General features: G+C 41.7%; 1 protein-coding gene across 1 annotated transcript; it reads left to right on the top strand.

The window, feature by feature from the left end:
- Window positions 1-284: 284 nt before the first annotated feature.
- On the top strand, window positions 285-22,038 carry LOC145478766 (uncharacterized). Its single transcript, XM_081456904.1, has 6 exons — window positions 285-1,435; window positions 1,481-2,056; window positions 2,102-2,472; window positions 2,683-2,738; window positions 21,457-21,562; window positions 21,955-22,038. Exons 1-5 carry the CDS (start codon window positions 968-970, stop codon window positions 21,492-21,494), a joined length of 1,509 nt encoding a protein of 502 aa, XP_081313030.1. The 5' UTR covers window positions 285-967; the 3' UTR covers window positions 21,495-21,562; window positions 21,955-22,038.

Genomic DNA, 22,038 nt, shown 5'->3' with positions numbered 1-22,038 from the left:
AAGTAGTGAAAAAACTGATGGATCACAATCTCAACCAGAACGTGGAAGTAGTGGAAAAGCGGATGAATCACCATTTCAACCTGAAATTGGAAGCAGTGATAAATAAGATGTATCACCATCTCAACCTGAGGAAGGAAGTAGTGGAAAATTTGATGGATCACCATCTCAACCAAAACGTGGAAATACTGGAAAAGCGGATGAATCACCATTTCAACCTGAAATTGGAAGCAGTGAAAAATGGGATGTATCACCATCTCAACCTGAGGGTGGAAGTAGTTGAAAAACTGATAGATTACCATCTCAACCAGAACGTGGAAGTAGACCTGAGGGTGGAAGTAGTGGAAAAACTGATGGATCACCATCTCAACCAGAACGTGGAAGTAGTGATAAACCCGACGAATCACCATTTCAACCTGAAATTGGAAGCAGTGAAAAATGGGATGTATCACCATCTCAACCTGAAGGTGGAAGTAGTGGAAAAAGTGATGGATCACAATCTCAACCAGAACGTGGAAGTACTGGAAAAGCGGATGAATCACCATTTCAACTTGAAATTGGAAGCAGTGAAAAATGGGATGTATCACCATCTCAACCTGAAGGTGGAAGTAGTGAAAAAACTGATGGATCCCCATCTCAACCAGAACGTGGAAGTAGTGATAAAGCGGATAAATCACCATTTCAACCTGAAATTGGAAGCAGTGAAAAATGGGATGTATCACCATCTCAACCTGAGGGTGGAAATAGTGGAAAAACTGATGGATCACAATCTCAACCAGAACGTGGAAGTAGTGATAAAGCGGATGAATCACCATCTCAACCTGAAATTGGAAGCAATGAAAAATGGGATGTATCACCATCTCAACCTGAGGGTGGAAGTAGTGGAAAAACTGATGGATCACCATCTCAACCAGAACGTGGAAGTAGTGGAAAAGCGGATGAATCACCATTTCAACCTGAAATTGGAAGCATGAAAAATGGGATGTATCACCATCTCAACCTGAGGGTGGCATTAGTGGAAAAACTGATGGATCACCATCTCAACCAGAACGTGGAAGTAGTGATAAAGCGGATAAATCACCATTTCAACCTGAAATTGGAAGCAGTGAAAAATGGGATGTATCACCATCTCAACCTGAGGGTGGAAGTAGTGGAAAAACTGATAGATTACCATCTCAACCAGAACGTGGAAGTAGACCTGAGGGTGGAAGTAGTGGAAAAACTGATGGATCACCATCGCAACCTGAAGGTGGAAGCAGTGGTAAAACGGATGTATCACCATCTAAACCTGAAGCTGGAAGGAGTGAAAAAACTGATTTATTATCATCTCAACCTGAAGGTGGGAAAGGTACAAAAACTGATGGATCACCATCTCAACCTGAAGGTGGAAGCAGTGGAAAAACGAATGAGTCACCATCTCAACCTGAAGCTGGAAGGAGTGAAAAAACTGATTTATTATCATCTCAACCTGAAGGTGGGAAAGGTGGAAAAACTGATGGATCCCCATATCAACCTGAAGGTGGAAGCAGTGGAAAAACGGATGAACTACCATCTCAATCTGAAGGTGGAAGTAGTGGAAAAACGAATGAATCACCATCTCAACCTGAAGCTGGAAGGAGTGAAAAAACTGATTTATTATCATCTCAACCTGAAGGTGGGAAAGGTGCAAAAACTGATGGATCACCATCTCAACCTGGAGGTGGAAGCAGTGGAAAAACTGATTTATTATCATCTCAACCGGAAGGTCGAAAAAGTGCAAAAATGGATGTATCACCATCTCAAGCTGAAGGTGAAAGCAGGGGAAAAACTGATTTATTATCATCTAAACCTGAAGGTGGAAAAAGTGCAAAAACTGATGGATCACCATCTCAACCTGAAGATGGAAGCAGTGGAAAAACGGATAGATCACCATCTCAACCTGAAGGTGAAGGCAGGGGAAAAACTGATTTATTATCATCTAAACCTGAAGGTGGACCAAGTGCAAGAACTGATGGATCAGCATCTCAACCTGAAGATGGAAGCAGTGGAAAAACGGATGGATCACCATCTCAACCTGAAGGTGAAGGCAGGGGAAAAACTGATTTATTATCATCTAAACCTGAAGGTGGAAAAAGTGCAAAAACTGATGGATCAGCATCTCAACCTGAAGATGGAAGCAGTGGAAAAACGGATGGATCACCATCTCAACCTGAAGGTGAAGGCAGGGGAAAAACTGATTTATTATCATCTAAACCTGAAGGAGGACAAAGTGCAAGAACTGATGGATCAGCATCTCAACCTGAAGATGGAAGCAGTGGAAAAACGGATGGATCACCATCTCAACCTAAAGGTGGAAGCAGTGGAAAAACGGATGGATCACCATTCCAACCTGAAGGTGGAAGTAGTGGAAAAACGGATGGATCACCATCTCAACCTGAAGGTGGAAGCAATGAAAAAACGGGTGGATTGCCATCTCAACCTGGAGATGGAACCAATGTAAGGGAGCTATTATAAATATGTGCTTGTTTTGGAATTTTCTAGATATCTTGCTAGACATTTTTGATAAGACATTGTACTATTGGTTGAACATTTTTAAGAGTCTGTCTGTGTTTTTGGATTGTTACACTTGAAAGTGGCAGTTGAAGTGTACATGTACAATTTTTGTCATATGGTTTTGTTTGTAATATATCTTTTATTCAAATGCAGGATGACATTGAGGATATCCTGGATGTTTCTCCTTTCCAGAGCTATAGAAAGGACAGGTATTGTTACCCTCGTATTTACTCCAGAAAGTGGCTCGGCGCTTGTTTGGGGACGGCGCTACATGTTTTAAAAACTCATTAAGAAGTTTTTTTCTCGATAAAACAGAAACTCTTAGTCTTATCTAAAAAGGTGTCAACAACGAGCAAAACTCCGTTTAAAAACAATATTACACTTACGTCCATCGAGGGCGGCAATTAGTCGAGGACGGAACTTTTGTGGGTAAAGATGATAGTTGGCTGAGCCGAGAGAAATGAGAAGAAGGAAGAGAGGGATGGAGATGAAAATGTTTAGATAATATTGGCTGCAGCTCCATTATGACAAGTGCCCTTTTACTTGGGACACTTTCGGTTCGAGCAAAACTTCCGGATCTTTCGAAATCTGGACAAATAGAACGAAATTTCTAGTGAAAGTTTCCAGAAAGTCGAAAGTTGTTGAACCTCCGATATACGAACCATTCAGTAATTTAACCGAAAATTCTGAGAGGAAAATCTAAGGGAACAGAATTTTCGAAAATTGGGGTATACTTTGCGGGGTTTTCCTCTTTTCTGGAAATTCTAGAAACATTGTTCCATTTCCGGAATTCAAAGCGGACTTTTTGGCAGAATAGAAAGTGACTTCCGTGATCCTTTAAGCAAGTGAGACCAGGTCATTGCCTTCATCTTTCTTGATGAAGGACCCGAGAACTAGCAGTACAATCTCGATCATTCCTTCCCCTTCCCCTTCCCCTTCCTCAACAACCAGCATTTTTCAACCATAAGTTTAAGCCTTTCTAAGAAATAGGAAAATCGGTCAAAATCCTATTGCTTGATAAACTGTACCAAACACGCCGCGCTGTCAAAGAAGTAAGAGTTGGAAGGGAAGTACAGCTTAATAAAGCATTCTAATTCTAAAAATGAAAATGCTGTCGATAACGTGTGCATGAGTGGTCATCACACACTTAGTCATAACAGCGCTCTAAAGTTGTTGTAATTATAGTATAACAAACATCAACAGTACCACATGAAGGCACAGGCTACTCGATACGGTACTTGTACCGGTATCTCTTGTTTTAATGCCATATACGAAGGTTTCATCTACAAACTTTAATTTTAGAACCATCTTACCTGTATACAGTAAATGCTATCATTTAGAAGTACTACTAAATATTTTCCATGTTAAAGGTCACAGACCAGGATTAAATCCGGCATAATAAACACGCATGCTATATTGATCGATAACCTTCATTTGAACGATACCAAACCAAGAACTCAACTGCAGAGTCAAAATGTAGTGTTACCGTTTACATCGCAATAAACAGTGCCACGTGAAAGTATTCTCAATGCATTTCAGTGGAATGGTCAGGAAGTAGAATTTCAACAACATACGGTTTAAGTTAGTACCACCTTCTGCATGTACAGCATAACGTCCATAACTATTGACCTTGCCACATGAACTTCTAATAACTTGGTACACTGTTGGATTTCATCATCCTGAACCTTTTGATAATGTAATGAGTTTGTTGTTTCACTGATAATTTTTTTCTTTTAGTCGCGTCCAGAGTCCAGAGTCCAGACGCGTCCAGAGACTTAGCAGCCATTTTCCTGACTTCCATTGTTATGGTGTTCGCTGCTTATGTGGTGTACCACAACAGACAAAAGGTACCTAACGCAGTGTCATTACTCTTCTTCCTCATTTTGATATATAAAGCTATTAACGCTAGTTACAAATTAAAGCTATCTAATGTACGATCAGGAGCCATAATCGGGGGCGGAGACCGTAAGTCTTGGGATCCGCGCGCACCTATGATATGGGACAATTTTTCTATTTTTAGAAAAAATTGCGCCATCCTGACGTCATATATCCGCGCGGATCCACGTACATGTCGGGGGCTCTCGCGTGGATGTTGTCACGTTGCGTGATCAAATGTTGAGAGTTTAGAGACCTTGAGAGATTCTCTTGCGTATTTTTTCACCGACATGGCAGGGAATAAGGCAGGGAATACGAACCAGGGCGCTTATATTTCTTTTTATGCTCTGAGCTAACGGAAAGGTGGGTTTTTCAGGGTCGAAAACAAGACTTCCATCTCGCGCTAGGAATGAATAATAAGATCTGCTCGCGCTAGTTACGTTGTAAGCTTACGCGTATGTTTTTGCGTTTGTTCTGACTTAAGAATATAGCAAGGAAACTCTCTACTCTGGTATCGAGTTAATTTGTGAGTTTCTCCTCTCTGTTTTGATGGTTTCTTATTGTTTCTGCTTGTTTGGTGAGTTTGCAAAAGTTTTTGAAAGGAAAGTCTGACACGTACAATTAGCTCATTTGCATAGTGCAGCTCGTGCACTTTCAAGTCCGAGTCGGTGTTTTCAATTGTCAACAAATCTTGACAAAGATTTCTTTCGTTATCTTTTGTGCTGAGATGCTGCAACAAATTTCACGAACGCAAAAAAGGCTACTAACAGCATGTGTGTTTCTTCAACATAACCATAGTGAAGTTTACACTGCGAAAATGAAAATAGACAAGGAGTTTTGATAACTCGATCAACAAAATCGAAATCGTTATTCGAAGTTGATTAAAGAAAGCGTCATCGTAACTTTGCTGATTATTTCTGCTTTATTCACATATTTTCAGCTTAGCTTTTAATATGTTCTCAACCATTTACCAATCTTAAACAATAACTCTGTAGAGTTATTGTTTGAGTTCGATGTAGGCTTTCACACGAAAGTGCGGGGGGAGTGCAATTTGTCATGTTAACTGACTGTACAAAACACGCATCGGCGGGCGCTCTCATTCATCGACAACAGAGAATTTACTGGATTTTTACAGGAATAAAACTGAGCAGTATCTACGGACGTAAAGTTATTGGGCCTTGATGAAACATCAAGCGTTGCTTACAATTCAGACGAAACTCAAACTGACCAAACTAGCAATTATTTTGTTTTACTTTTCAGTCGCGATAGACTGGCAAATTCCTCGCAAGCGTGTGGCAAGAGGAGCTAAGAAACTATGAAGTCCTGAAGCTCTGTTATATCTAAATATATCCGGCTAGTTTTTTGCTGTGTAATGGAAAAGCTGTTAATCTTCAACATATGTGAAATTGAAAGTGAAGTAATGTACAGCTCATGTGAAAGAAGCATCGGTCGGAACACAACTTGGTCAGCGATACATATAAGCTTAAAGCGGGACATACCTAAATTCGACACTGTCTTACTTCACTCAGACTGGAGCAGCTTACGACGAAAATACTTAGGCAAAGTTCCAACAGACGTAAACGCGTTGAGTTGTGGGCCAAAAACATGAAAAATTTCGGGAATTTCGGACGCCATTTCCCCCGCGCGACATCCGAATTATTGGCCCATATCATGGGGACAGCCCCAATACTAGAAATGGCGCGAGCTTACGGTCTCCGTCCCCGATTATGGCTCCTGGTACGGTCTTATTCTTATCCTTTTAGAGCCTTCATTAGTTAAGGGACTTTCTCTTCCCTTGTTTGTTGCTTTGGACGTTTTCTCTTGTCAAGAGCTAGCCGCTTTTCTTGGCACCAAATTACGATGCTGAAAGCAGCTAAACTGAGATTTTGATTCTACGCAATCTGGAATAAAATAACCACTTACGTACTCGTTCTTCTGGCTCTTCAAGAGGAGAAGTCCGTGACGAGCCAAGGAGATTTCCGCGTAGTTGGCGCATGGCTGGGAATAAAAGGTGTCTAGTTTTCCTCACAGTTATATCTTGGTTCTTCCCGTAGATCATTGCAATAGTTATAGAAGGCAGAAGTGATGGCGATGGCAAAAGACGCGGCTACAGGGAACTGGACACGAACGTGGAAGAAGCCATGCCGTTACTTAAAAGTTCAAACTGAACATGTTTCCTAGAATAAAGTGTTTCTCATTTGCGAAGCTGTTTTGGAAAAAAAATGATGCTAGCTTGTACATGTATATAGGTGATCGTGCCTTAGGGTAAGGCCAACATGATGCCGCTCAGGAGGCTGGTGTCGGGAGGGTAGAATATAGCAATACTCCAGTAATGCACGCCCTGCAGTTTGTTTGTTTGTTTGCTTTTTTTTTTTTTTAACCTGGTAATGAAAGTTACTAAAAGTTACTAAGTTGTATTTTGGAAGTGTTTGAAATAAATGAGAAAAACTGTCTACGTTTCTCTGAAAGCTTGGATATTACATTCTTCCCACAACAAAAATGAACTTAGTGCTGACAAAATTTTGCCACATGCTATGACTACCAAAGTTGACAAAAGGGACAAATATGATGCCCAGCGAATATGTTGGTTGCCTTCCACAAATTGTTTTCTCGCTTGTTCTGCCGTGACCGTGCACTGAACACGGTAGAAAGAGGAAGGCGTGTCTGAGCAGCAGCTAACCAATATAAACGGCACTGTTGCGTAATTCAATCTTGTGGCGTGAAGTTTGCCTGGCTTCATAATTATTTTCCCTCGAAAGGATGAAGGGCAAGAGAAGTAATTAACCGTAGGAATTTTATTCGTAAAGAGATCCTTGTCAAGCTATTCAGAGATCACCACCGGTTTCGGAGGTTTCAGGAGGGCGGGGGGGGGGGGGAGGGTTCTCGAAATAGACAACTCGAAATAGCCAATCCTGAGAGACGAGTTTTCTCGCTGAAGAACTGGGTTCCATCTGCTACATTAGCGAGAGACAAGGCCCATTAACTCTCACACCCTTCACATTTTTCCCTCGTATGATTCCGTCGTGTGAAGCTCTCAAAGAACATGGCCTTAACCCTTACACTTTTGCCGAATAAGATTTACTGGATCAAGGAAGGAATCCTGGTATCATAGACTATTGATTGACTTAAGGTGCCTTTCACTTGAGTGTCAGGAGTCTCTTTTCAATGTTACGCTACGCGATTGGCTCAAAACTCGCCCAACTGTGTTATCCAATCAGAAGAAAAACCAGAATCAATCGTGACCGGCTTGCACACGTTTTCCCGCGCTTTGCGTCAGCTACGCATACTTACTTTGAATTTGGATTGTTTCAATGGATTGTCTGAGGTGCGTCCTCTGTGAAAATTTGTCAGAGTTCTTACTTTCTAACTGAAAACTGAAAACCGTTCTATATGTCCACTTCATGTTCCACTCTCCTGGCCTTGTAAAATACAGATGCGACTCATTACTATTTATGAGGTCATAAGTAATGCTAATAGGACTGAGTGAAGTCCAATAGACCTACGCATTCCAATTCAGCGCGTTCGAACAATAGCACCAGAGCGAGGTTGGGGTGGAAATTTTTATACATTTACTGTATTTTTGTCCACCCTGACCTCGACTCGGCGCCAATGTTTGCTGGAATACGAGAAAGATCTATTCGGTCGGTTATCATAAGAGTGATAACAAAATCGGGCAATGGTTTCCTTTCCGTTAAAACCGGGTCTCTCTAAAACGAGCACCGGATGGCGGATGACGGATTGCGGATAGAAAAATGAGGATGACAAAATGCGGATGGAAAAATGAGGATGACAAAATCCGTACGAGGGGAAATTAACGTAACTACAAAGTTCTCTTGGCGTTAGTCTATTTTAAATATTCTAGGTAGGTTGTTTCCTGTGATGGCTAGCGGTGAAAATGTTTGTGAGATTAATTAATGCTGTTTTCGCTGCGCTCAAAAGTCTAAAATGCCAACGAGAAGAATAATTTGACCGAATTTATACCAGAGACGTTTTTATCCGAAGAGACGACTTATCCATCTGAGACGACTTACCTGACGAATTAGTTATTATTATTATTTTTTTTTCATTTGCCACACAAACAAAAACAGAATTAGAGTACAATGATCAATAAATAACAAAAATTAATATACAAGATTACAATGAAGATACAAAACTACAATTTATATATTAAAGGATAGAAAACAAAATGGCGAGGGAACCTAATAAAAACCACGGGGCTTGTAAGCTTAGATTCCCTCTCAAGAAACACCAGATGACTAATTTAGATAAAGTAATTAATGACAAGCCTCATTTAATGACAGAGTTGATAGTTATTGATAATATGTGCTTTTAGTTTTTTCCTTAAAAGATGCCAGTGATGAATAGTCAGAAATTTCAGGTGAAAGCGAATTAAAAAAATTTAGGACCTCGATAGAATACGGAGAATTGCCGGATATTTGCTCTACATAATGGTAGACGAAAGGAGTTTCCATGCCTTGTATTGTAACATATATTTGGTTGTTTATTGTGAATATGTCCTCAAATTTTCTAGGGAGAATAGCTTTCTTAAACGAAAACATAAACTGACCTAGTTATAATTGGCCGTTCTCACACTAGAGCCGGATAATCCGTCTAGACGGATTATCCGTCTATTTATATCCGTCCGATTATCCGTGTACATAGACGGATAATCGGACGGATAAAAATAGACGAATTATCCGTCTAAAATGAGCACCGTTCCGTTTTCACACTAAGACGAATTATCCGTAATGGACGGATAACCCGTCGTAGACGGATTATCCGTCTCTAGTGTGAAAACGGTCATTATCAGTCTGTGACGAATTATCCGTCTTTAGAAGAATTATCCGTCTAAGAGAAATTATCCGTCTGAGTTGAATCATCCGTCTGAAACGTCCATGCTCTTCCTTGAAGACGTTTTGTGCAGAGCCTTGTGCAAACGCTCCATGTGCCCTGCAAATTTTTCAACCAGGGTACAGTGGGGCGCCATCCGTTACCGTAGTGTTGTTCCATTTAATATGACCTGTTTTCTGCAGAGGAAATTTTCATCAGATGGGAGTAGACAGAGAAAGTCGCTCGATATAGTGAAAGAAAAACGGCGTCTGATGATAAAAGTACAGAATTAGTCTGTCATTATTCCATCATGGGTTTTCCGTTTTTTTTTTTGTTTTTTTTTTTTGGATCCGGCCGCGGAAAAATGTTTTTAGCTGTTTAGTGATGGAATAAAAAAAATATTGGACTTCTCCCGGCCCAAATAAGATGGCCTGGTTTATTTACAACTAGTACTGTCAGAAAGCATCGAAAGTAAATTTCCCCTCATGAGGATTTCATCATCCGCATATAGTTATTCGCATTTTTCCATCCGCATTTTTCTATTTAGCTTGCAGCAAGAAATTTCAGTGAATTCTGTTTTAATCTCGTTTTGATCAGATCTGTAGCTGCTTTAATTAAATAGTTATAGTTAAGGACGTTTTTTTGGCAAGGATTCAAAATAGTGGAAGCCTTAGTTTAAGACGAGCCAATCAAATCATGTGTCTCCAGAGCCACCTTTTTGCTCGTGCCAAGGCACTGGGGCTTGCGGGCCAAGAGGGACGAGAATGATGATCTGAGAAGGATCTGGGAGCAAGAATGATGTCACATGTCTGCCTCGTGGGTCACACGATATGTGTGACCGATTTTCGATTTCCGGGTTGTGTGGATAATGCAAAATACGATCCAGAATTTACCTCGATTATTCCCTTTCTCAAGCAAAACTTGTACAGTTATTCAGTCAGATCTTTGAGGAGCAATCCCATTTGGACTTCGTCGGAGATGAACCCGCAAATAAGCTTGGCAATGGTCCTTATTTTGTGTCTAAGCAACGCGGCTGGGAAAAGGAACGTTACGTTAGGTATGTTGACGTTAGGGGACTTAAAATGTGAGTAGAAGTACTAGATCCATTCCGAGTAAGAATTTTCCATTCTAGTTTACAGTCTTCAAATTATTATATCCTACTGAGCTACTTTCTCTACCAAAGCGAGGGCTCTGGAAACAGTGAGGGCTCTGGAAACGTCACTGGTTTGAAATTCGAAACTGATCGTGCTCGTAGTACCATCTAAAGGTCCCTCCTAAGATCTGATGTCTGTACATTTCGGGTTTTGTTGTTATGTGTGCATTTTAACGAGTACATGCAATGTGATGTGTGGCTTTAAAACACTTAACCAAGTGCGTTGCTACGCTTTTACTGGTAAAAGCATGCAAATGTATCCTTGTTGATTCAGATATTTTATACCGAGACAAGTGAATTTATGACCGTTCATATGCAATGCACGTGTCACGCAACCTGCCCTGATGAGTACTGCTCCTTGAACTTTTTAATGCACCTTATATGCGTCATATAATTTAAAACTAGTAGTAATCAGAGATTATGAGAGTGCGTTCGACGCTCTCACTTTAATACATAGTTTTATATCGTAAATAAATGATTTCACTAGCTGACTTTCAACCTTTGTCTATTGCTAAAATCAACATTTTTCAGCAGCAACCGAGGTTTTACAGTCAGATATGCTTAGTGTCAAAGTCCATGCTAGTGAAGAGGTGACGATTTGTTGATACGTTGTGTACGCTGCCAGTTTCTGTAGTCTCTCAAGTTTCATAGAATATTTAAATTACGTACATTATTCTAAGCTAGCATTTGCAGTAGCGTGCTCGTTTCGCGACTAATTCGAGTATTTCCCCTGATAAATAAAGTAGTCTTATGGATCTTGCCTTCAGAGTACTTTTCCACCGATTCCAAACAATAAAATTTCGACCGGATAAAGACTGAGCTATCTGTCGCGACTGGAACTAATCAACAAATGTAATCAAAATGTAGCTGTTCCCACGGTTATCATCCCAAAGCCAAGTCGTGTCAATAAACAAGGACAATTCCCTCAGATTGCGATAAATGCTGCCGTCGAAGCGTTTAAGTTCGCCAGAATCTAACGCTGAGAGCACATAATAGCGAGGCGTACGGCGACTGAATGGAAAGAAGTCAAAAAACAGATCCATTGGAAAGACGAACTCACATGGCCTGCTCACATACTCATATGTTCGCCACATGTCTTATCACAAGGCTTAGCATTAAACGGTACCAGTTTACTGGCCGTGACATGCCCCTGCAAAAATCAAGCGGGGTGGCCGTTTTGGTGTCCTTACAGGAATGTGGTTTTTTTCGGCCTAGAACCGTGCACAGGGGAGACGAACGCTGAAAAGCCACAGGTCAAAATTAGGTTTGCGTTCCACTTCGTCGAACGCAACTATTAAACTTTTTAGAACACTAGACTCACTGCCACAATTTTAGCGCTACACAAGTTTAGTCGTTCACGTTGATTTATTTTTTTAACGCCCTGTCGCTTGACGGAATTCATCCTCGGTCGTTCATTTATTGTCGCTTGACGGAATTCATCCTCGGTTGTTTATAACAACCGAGGATGAATTCCGTCAAGCGACAGGGCGTTAAAAAAATAAATCAACGTGAACGACTAAACTTGTGTAGCGCTAAAATTGTGGCAGTGAATCTAGTGTCCTAAAAAGTTCAAAAGTTTCAAATTATATGACGCCTATAAGGTGCATTCAAACTCCTTCGCAGCGAAACAACTACAAAGTAGAACGTTTATCCGTCAAATCCTCAAAGCATGCAAACCAAAAGGCGTTCTACGTCCTCATTCGGCGAGACATACAGTAATTAAAAATATTTTGACAACATTCGTATATTTGTCATACTCAATGTCAGCTTCATAACGGTACATATGTATTCAATATTTATATCCCTGCTTAGCCTTATATTCGTTCTTAATTAAAGAAACGAAGCAAATCATCAGCGTTTTATCAGTAAATCGCAATTTTTTCATTGTATAAAATTGACGTAGTCAAGCAACCCTTGGACACAAATTCAAACGGCTTCGAAAAGCTGCCTGCACAAATTGTGACTTTATTGAAGTTTTATGTAAATGATATTTGTGGAAGATTATATTCCTACCACGCCGGAATAGTTAAGATCTCACACTGATGGCATTGGACAAAATTCTACCCAATAACAAGCATAGTTTTAACCCGTTTCCCCAGTGGAATGAGGAATGAAAAGGAAACATTATCTTTGCTTGAAAAAAAACTTACCTCACTTGACGAACAAATGGTGTAAGAACGGACGACAATGCCAGGTTGTCAAAATCAAAATAACTTTGGAACGTTCAAAGTTCTTTTGCCAATTGAGAATCGTCAATTAGTATACCCCAGAGTATAAGAAATCGTATGAACACTAGGAGTGCACTTTGCGATTTCTAGCTACGAAGTTTCGGGAGTTCTTAAAATTGCACGAGCCTTTAGACGTGTGAAAATTTTGCTACATCCATCTCAGCGCTACTCTGGAGCACAAAAACTGACACTTCTCACGGATGTTACTAAAACTGTTAACGGGGAACGGGGAACCGGGAACGGGAGTCTGGGAACAAGTGAAAGAATTCAACATGGCGGTCAAAGGAAAAGAAAAGGGAAGAGAAATGTGAGGAAGTGTTACGATTGTAAACGCAGGTTTCTACCGGCTGTGTCCCAGAGTCCAATATGGTACTGGGTTAAACAAAGCATAAAATAGCGCCTGGACAGGAAATCGAATCGGTATTATCACATCCTTTCCCAATAGGTGTTATATCCCGTGCGACTTACACGAAGTCGTGGTTATATGATATATATTTAGTGTGACTCACATGAAGTGTGTGATAATAAAAACCATGTGCTTTTGGAGTGTTACATTGGCGACGAGGAGAAAAATAAGAGAGAATTATGACGGAACAAACAGCAGCAACAAGTGGAGCAGCACAAGCGATTCAAGTCGTCACAGAGACTAGAAACCTTCGAACACAGCCATTTATCATCCCCGACGAAGCGAACAGCGTCGGCAAAGCATGGGAAGAATGGCTGGAGGGAATTGAGCGAGAATTCCGATACTTCAGAATTACGAAGGCCGTCGATAAGAAGGATGCTATAATAATTTACGGCGGAAAAGAGATAGCTCGATTAGAAAAGAGCCTACCGGATCCAGAGGTGGAAGATGTGTACCTGAAGTTGCGTACTAAGCTGAATGATCACTTCACTCCAAAGAAGAATAAGCATCATGCGAGGTATTTATTTTTGAAAATGAGGCCACACATGGGTGAAACCACAAGTGCATACGCGGCAACGCTGCGAGAGAAAGCGAAGGAATGTGAGTTTGGAGCTACATTCGACGAGAGAATTTTGGAGCACATAATTCAAACCATTGATAACAAGAAGATGATTGAGAAAGCCATTAGCAAGACGTGGGATCTGACACGATTTCTGACCGAAGCAAGCCAGACGGAGGATATTGCGAGGCAAATGAAAGATATGGGAAGTGAGAATGTTTCCCGTGAGAATGTTTCTCGTGTGCATTCCGATTTGCAATACCCCAAACAACAAAGCAATGGATCCAACGAAACACAGCGGCCTGGGAAAAAGCACAAATGTCAATATTGTGGATTGTTTGGAGTCCATGAGAAAGGGAAAGATTGCCCTGCCTATGGTAAGAAATGCCATAAATGCCACAAATTGAACCATTTCTCCTCTGTATGCAAATCTGAGATTACTCGTAGCCACAAGTTCAGAAGACAGAAGCAAAGTAAAAGGAAAAGCAGTGGGAGAATTAAGAAGACAACTGAAGATGCCGAATCCACGAGCTCGGATGATGATTTTTTCGGCCAGGCAGTGCAACACTTAAAGCAGGCCAAGAAGATAAGAGTGATTAGCAAAAATGGTGATGATTATCGAACTGTTATGGTGAGATTAAATGACGTGGATGTCTTGATGGAAGCTGACAGTGGGGCGGATGTTAATATTATGGACGAACACCAGTTTAAGGCATTCAGCCACAGAACACATGACAAGCCAATCCTTGCAAACAGTAATGTCAAGTTGCGTACTCTCCAGCACAAACTAGAGGTCAAAGGAGAATTTCAAACGGTGATTCGTAATGAGACGTGTGGGAAACCGACCAAATTTGTTGTAGTGTCAGGAAGGATCCAATCACCTCCACTGATTAGCAAGGAAACACTAATAACATTAGGAATGTTGAAGATTCAACCAGATGGCAGCTTCGCTGAGCCCAATGATCTGGCCATATCTGTGGAGAGACATAATGCTAACACTGTTAAACAGGCAGAAGGTGAACAGGATATGAAAGATTTAATCACTAAGTATAGCCACTTATTTCAAGGTATTGGCAAGATAGAGGACAAGAAGAATGGTGGCGAGATCCTAAGCCGATTCCATATGAAACCCGGAGCAGTGCCGGTAGCACAGAAACCTAGGCAGGTACCATACTATCTTCAAGAGCCGCTGAAAAAGTGGTTGGACTTAGGCATTCAAGAAGATATCTTCGAGAAAGTACCTGACGATGAACCAGTTACCTGGTGCTCCCCTTTGGTGGTGCAACCAAAAGCGAGGTTTGCAGGTTTGCGATTGGACCAGCTGGAGCCACACATGATCAGAGCGAGTGTTGACCTACGAGTTCCGAACCAGTACATGGAAAGGAGCCGGATCTCACAAGCACCAATAGTGGAAGATTTCATTCACAAGTTCCATGATTGCACTATCTGGACAAAATTGGATCTCCGACAGGGGTACCACCAGCTAGTCTACACCCAGAATCGAGATCAGTCGCTACCTTCAGCACCCCCTGGGGTAATTTCAGACCTAAAAGGCTTGTATTTGGTGCAAAGGCATCACAAGATCTATTTGATGAGGCAATGTACAGAATTTTTGGCGACATTCCCCAATGTCTTAACCAGAGGGATGACATCTTGATTGGAGCGAGCAATTGGAAGGAACACGATGAAACACTGGAGTCAGTATTTCAGAAAGCTGAAGATTATGGAATCACCTTCAACGAGCCTAAGTGTGAATTTGGCCAGAAACAAATCACCTTCTATGGTTACCAATTTGGCCAGGGTGATTTAAGACCTACACCGGAGAAGGTACGGGCCATCCATGAGTGCAAACCCCCTCAATCGAAGGCAGAGGTAAGAAGTTTCCTTGGTATGACTGGTTATCTATCCAAATTTATACCTCGGTATGCTTCGCTCACGAAACCACTGAGAGAGCTTACTCACAAGGAGGCTAAGTTTCACTGGGGAAGAGAGGAAGATGATGCATTTGAAGAATTGAAAGCCAACATCTCCAGCAAGGATACAATGGCATTCTTCAACCCCAAGCTACCAATCATGGTGAGAGTCGAAGCTAGTTACATTGAAGGTTTATCAGCTGGCCTTTTTCAGCAATCTGCCAGGGGCTGGCAACCAGTGCATTTCATAAGTCGTACTCTGACTGATGTGGAAAAGAGGTATAGCCAGACAGAGAAGGATGCTTTATGTGTTAAATGGGCCAAGGATCGATTTTCTATCTACCTTCTTGGTGCACCCAGGTTTACGATTATTACTGCACACAAACCACTCCTGCCATTGTTTAATAAGCCAACGGCGAAGCTTCCCCCCCGGATCGAGAAATGGGTGATGGACATGCAGGATGTGGACTTTGAAATGAAATACGAGCCTGGTAAAGATGAGGCTGACCCTCTAGATTTCTTGTCAAGGCACCCATTACCAGTTGTTGGAAACAATGACACTGAGAAGATTTTGAAGGCAAGCATTGAAACGGAGCATGCAGTGGTGCTAGACAGAGTTAGAGAAGAAACACATCGTGATAGAGCTTTGCAAAAACTGAGCCAAACTATCAGGAAAGGTAATTGGGAGACCAGCAAGAAGGATGCTGACCTGGCACCATTCTACCCGATTAAGGACGAAATTTACGAAGCACAAGGTCTGATATTCAGAATGGAAATAATTGTTTTACCAATGGTGTTACAGCAGAAAGTCATCAGATCAGCCCACAAGCTGGGACATCTGGGAACCACCAAGACGAAACAGATGCTTAGGGCTAAGTATTGGTTCCCCGGCATGAATGCGATGATTGACCAAATAATAGGTCATTGTTTTGACTGTCAAGTTACTACCAAAGATCGCAGACAAGAACCTATCAAACCATCGGTGATCCCGAAGGAACCTTGGGAAGAGATTTCAATCGATTTCGGAGGACCTTACCCAGACGGTCATTACAACTTGGTAGCAATTGATCAAAGAACCCGATACCCGGAAGTAGAGGTGGTGTCCTCAACAGCAGTGAAGCCGACTAAAGAGAAGTTGAAGAAAATGTTTGCTCATCACGGTGTACCCAAACGAGTGCAGTCTGACAATGGTCCGCCATTTAATTCGAAAGAGTTTGCAACCTTTGCAAAAGAAGAGGGTTTTGATCATCATCGTGTGACACCAGAACACCCCCGAGCCAACGGCCAGGTGGAACGGTTTATGCAAGTGTTAAACAAGACGGAACAAATCGCCCATCTCCAGGGAAAAACTGGACTTGACAGGAATATGGCTGTCTGTGATATGTTGATGGCATATAGGGACACACCTCACCCTGCCACTGGGGTTACTCCATACCAAGCTATGTCGAATAGGCCTATTAGGACCAAACTTGATCACACAGTACCAAGAGAAAGAAGTGAGCAGGATGAGCTGATCGATGAGAAAGACCGAGTATATAAAGAGAAGATGAGACGCGATGGCGTGAATATCAAAGAACACAACTTTTGTGTGGGAGACTATGTCCTACTTAGACAAAAGAAGGTGAATAAATGGTCGACCGCCTATGAGCCTATCTTCTACACAGTTATCAGAATTAGTGGTTCGACGATCATGGCAAGGCGAGTTACAGATGGTCGTGAGATAACCCGAGATTCAAGCCAGTTTAAATTGGCTAATGCTATCATGCATGAGGAAGGTGCCAAAGGAGAAGATAGTGAGGATTGGAGAGAAACACTACTTATGAATTCTGGCAATCCAAGCACAGTCCAGTCCAGCAGTCCAGTCCAAGTCATCCCTGAACAAAGTGATTCTGCTGAAGAGACTGTTGCAAAGGGATCACTAGGGCATGCCAACCAACAGTTGGAAGAGCTTCCTACAGTTCAGACAGAAGAAGGTTCTACTTCCAGCTCTCCTACTCCCAGAGTACAGTCATCTAGGCCTAGACGAGAGCGACGTCGACCTGCTTATTTGACTGATTACGTCACGTGACATGTTTACATTAATTTTGATCGGACACCAGAAGCATTTAGAATATGCAATTGAGTTGAACTGCAGTATTAATTAGATAAACTTTGATATTTTGTTCTGAGCATACTAACCTACTAACCCACTAGTTTTAAACATTAATTAGTCACATTAAGTCTCAAGACTTTGGTTCTGATTGATTCAAAGACTCTGGAACATTGAATTGGATTTTGCCATCCTGCGTTATTATTTTATTGTATGTGGACTGTGTAGACAACTGCAAAAAGGGGGAGATGTTATATCCCGTGCGACTTACACGAAGTCGTGGTTATATGATATATATTTAGTGTGACTCACATGAAGTGTGTGATAATAAAAACCATGTGCTTTTGGAGTGTTACAATAGGTAAAGGTAAAGGTAAAGTCTGCATGCGAGCCAAGTGGCCCATCAGGCCGGAGCTTATCCCGGTTTCTGTAGCATGAAGCGTCTAGGAGTATTTCTACCCCCTCTCCTCCCCCCGGATGGAATGCTAGTCCATCGCAGGGTTACCCCCAGCATTAGGTTCGCCGGTACCCATTTATACACCTGGGTGGAGAGAGGCACTGTGAGAGTAAAGTGTCTTGCTCAAGAACACAACACAATGTCCCCGGGCTCGAACCCGGACCGCTCGATCCGGAGACGAGCGCATTAACCATGAGACCACCGCGCCCCCCACACTCTTTCCCAATAGGTTAGTACAAAATGCAGACTGCAAGACTGCAGACCGGGTACAAAATGCAGACTAGGTAAAAAATGTAGACTGCAGACTGGGCACAAAATGCAGACAGAGAATAAAGACTGTTTTTCATCTGATGCGTGACAACATGTCATCTGAAAACATACTGAATGTCACGCAGTCGCTTTTCCGCGGTCATCTTTCATCAACATTAGAATTATTGTGGAATATTCCTTGCTTGTTTCTTCATATATTTTGTCTTTGACAAAGTGGCCAGGCCATAGGTTATTTATCTGCTGCTCACCTGATTTGCCAGCTGACTTGCCGATATCCGAAAGGCTGCCACGCTGCCGAATGCGAAGACAGCGGACGACTCGCGTTCAAAGACAGTCATGTTTTATGTCACTTGTCCTCGAAATCGTATTGATATGACAGCTCGCATACAAAGTGAGAAGATATGAGTAGACTATGAAGGCTTGAAATTCTATTTAAGAATGACTGTGGCCTGACCGACTGGGGACGTGGCTTGTGATAATACCGATTTGATTTTTCCCCCAGGCCCCATTTCATGCTTTGTTTATTACAGTGCCAATCGGACTCTACTATAACAAGAACGTCCTGGGCACATGATCAGGGAGCACAGCCGGTAGAAACTCATGTTTACAACTGTAACACTTCCTCACACTTGCCAAAATTGTTCCCTTTTGATAAGTTAATAAAGATGGTGAATTTTAAGCTCGGTAATGAAATGTGAAGGTGAATTAATCAACATGACACGAGCGTGGGACAAAGAAAAATTCTGAGTCCCCGACAGGAATCGAACCCATGACCTCCCGAACACCGGGCGGGCGCTCTATCCACTGAGCTATGAGAACCCATTTAACTAAAAAAAAAATTCACCATCTTTATTAACTTATCACTACTCACGATGACTTCGATAGTGTTGATCCTAGCAGTATGCAGGACACCTGTCATATATGAACTCAGTTAAATGGCCTTGCTCTCCATGAGTTCTTGTAGCTCAGTGGATGGAGCGCCCGCCTGGTGTTCGGGAGGTCGTGGATTCGATTCCTGTCGGGGACTCAGAATTTTTCTTTGTCCCACACTCATGTCATGTTGATTAATTCACTTTCACATTGTTCCCTTTTCCTTTCCTTTGTCCGTCATGATGAATTCTCAGGCGGATTACCGCTGTACACTCGTTCCCAAACTCCGGTTCCCGGTTCCCCGTTCCCCGTTCGCCGTTACCAGTTTTACTAACATCCCACTTCTCACCGACCTTCAAAGTTGATTGCCCTTTCATTCGTCCATTCTTACCATAAACGTTCGACCAAGTTTGTAGCTCCTGTAATATTTTAGTTTTCAGCATTTTCTTTACGTTCTTCGAGATCATTTTGGTCTGACAAAGCAAGACTTTAGTCCGAAAGTCATTTTCATTTTCCATGGCAAGTTCCATATTACACTCTCTAAGCTGAGGCTGTAAAATGCCTGTAGTCAAAGTCCCGCTTTTCGCTCTGGGTGCCAGCTGTTCGAAGGCTGGATAGTGCTATCCAACAGATAAATTGCTATCCAGAGGATAAGTGCAATGGTGGATCCAGACCTTGAGCTAAGGTGGGGGCCCCGGTTTGTTTTTGCTTGCCCTACCGGCTTTTCCTCCTTCTGTGATTTTTTTTTCTTTTTTTACCCAAAATCACAGGGGAGCCGGACCCCTGGGCCTCTCCCCTAGATCCGCCACTGAAGTTTTAACAAAAGTAACCACGCTATCCACTAGATAGTGATTTATCCGGAGGATAGTGTTATCCATCTTTCCAACTACTGGGGCCAGAGCTTTAAGGATGGCTTGATGCAAGAGACTCTAGAGACTATGATCAGGGGCGTAGCTACCGGGGGTCCTGGGGTGCCCGTGACTCCCCCTCTTTTGTAAGCCTTTCTTAAGCAAACTACCTACAACAGGTGGCGATAACGACATGCCAATCTGGTGAGTATCCTTACTTTGACACAGTGTGACCCCCCTTTGAAAAATCCTGGCTACGCCCCACATGATCATATAGTCTCTTGCTTGATGCTAATGCTTTTATTACTGCTTTTGTTTCTATCCTATCAAGCAAGTAGGCTCCAAGTATTGCTATCAGTTTAAAACGACACTAAAATAGCCTCAGTTTTCAGTTACATCCATATGTGCCATGCTTAATTTTATTACTATTATTATTCACAGGTAGTATAAAAGCCGACATCAGACAATTAGTAGAACAGGCGCAGGATAAAAAAGCTACTCTTGATGACTTAATGTAAGTGTGAACATTTAATAATAGAAGATGTTGCTTAAATACTCACGGGTTCAATGATTTATCGCTCGAAACAACATCTTACAGTTACTACTAAAAGTCAGTTTAATCTAAACTAAACAAAAGGAAATAACTGATTGAAAAATTTGGCAAAAAAAATAGTTCAGAAACCACGTGAATGATCTATCACAAAAACCCAGAATTTTGACATAGAGAATTTTAAATAATACAGAACATCCAGTGAAAATGATTTACGGCGTATTACGAAAATCGTCTATGTCAAAATTTTATTAGGACAGTGTTGACAGAAGGGATTTAATGTCAATTCGTAGTGGGCAAATGATGAAAAAAATCTAACGACTGGATTTTTTTAAAATAAACAACACCATTTTTTAAGCCTTGTTTTTAACCAGCCCCGTTGCCATGGCAACAGCACACACCTTAGCCAAAATTCGAAAATAAACCCTTCTGAGGTTAACCTTGACTCTTGCAAAAAAAACGGGCGCCAAAGCATAACTAGTTTAAAAGTAATTGTGAATTAGGCATAGGCACTTAAAAACTGTGTTCGGCCACCTTAAATACGGCATAATAAACACGCATGCCTTATTGATCGATAACCTTCATTTGAACGATAACAAACTAAGATCTCAGCTGCAGGGTCAAATGTAGTGTTACCGTTTACATCGCAATAAACAGTGCTACGTGACAGTATTCTCAATGCATTGAAATGGTCAGGAAGTAGAATTTTAACAACAGACGGTTTAAGTTAGTACCACCCTCTGCCTGTACAGCATAACGTCCATAACTATTAACCTTGCCACATGAACTTCTGATAACTTGGTACACTGTTGGATTTCATCATCCTGAACCTTTAGGTAATGTAATGAGTTTGTTGTTTCACTGATAATTTGTTTTTAGTGCCGCCTATCCGTACGAACACACTTCCAGCCACTTAGCAGTCTTCTTCCTGACTTCTGTTGTAATGGTGTTCGCTGCTTATGTGGTTTACCACAACAGACAAAAGGTACCTAACGCAGTGTCATTACTCTTTTTCCTCATTTTCATATATAAACCTATTAACAATAGTTACAAATTAAAGCTGTCTAATGTACGGTCTTATTCTTATCGTTTTTAGAGCCTTTATTAGCTTAGGGACTTTCCGTTCCCCTTGTTTGTTCCTTTGGACGTTTTCTCTTGTCAAGAGTTGCTTTTTTTGGGACCAAATTATGATGCTGAACGCAGCTAAACTGAGATTTCGATTCTACGCAATCTGGAATAAAATAACCACTTACCTACTCGTTCCTCTGGCTCGTCAAGAGGAGAAGTCCATGACGAGCCAAGAAGATTTCCGCATAAGAGGCTGGGAATAAAAGGTGTGTAGTTTTCCTCACAGTTATATCTTGGTTCTTCCCGTAGCTCATTGTAATCGTTATAGAAGGCAGAAGTGATGGCAATGGCAGAAGACGTAGCTACAGGGAACTGGAGACGAACGTGGAAGAA

This window comes from Orbicella franksi, chromosome 2, assembly GCF_964199315.1.
Source record: "Orbicella franksi chromosome 2, jaOrbFran1.1, whole genome shotgun sequence".
NCBI lineage: Eukaryota > Metazoa > Cnidaria > Anthozoa > Scleractinia > Merulinidae > Orbicella > Orbicella franksi.
The sequence above is the reverse complement of the archived record's forward strand: the minus strand, read 5'-3'. Positions and strand labels throughout refer to the sequence as shown.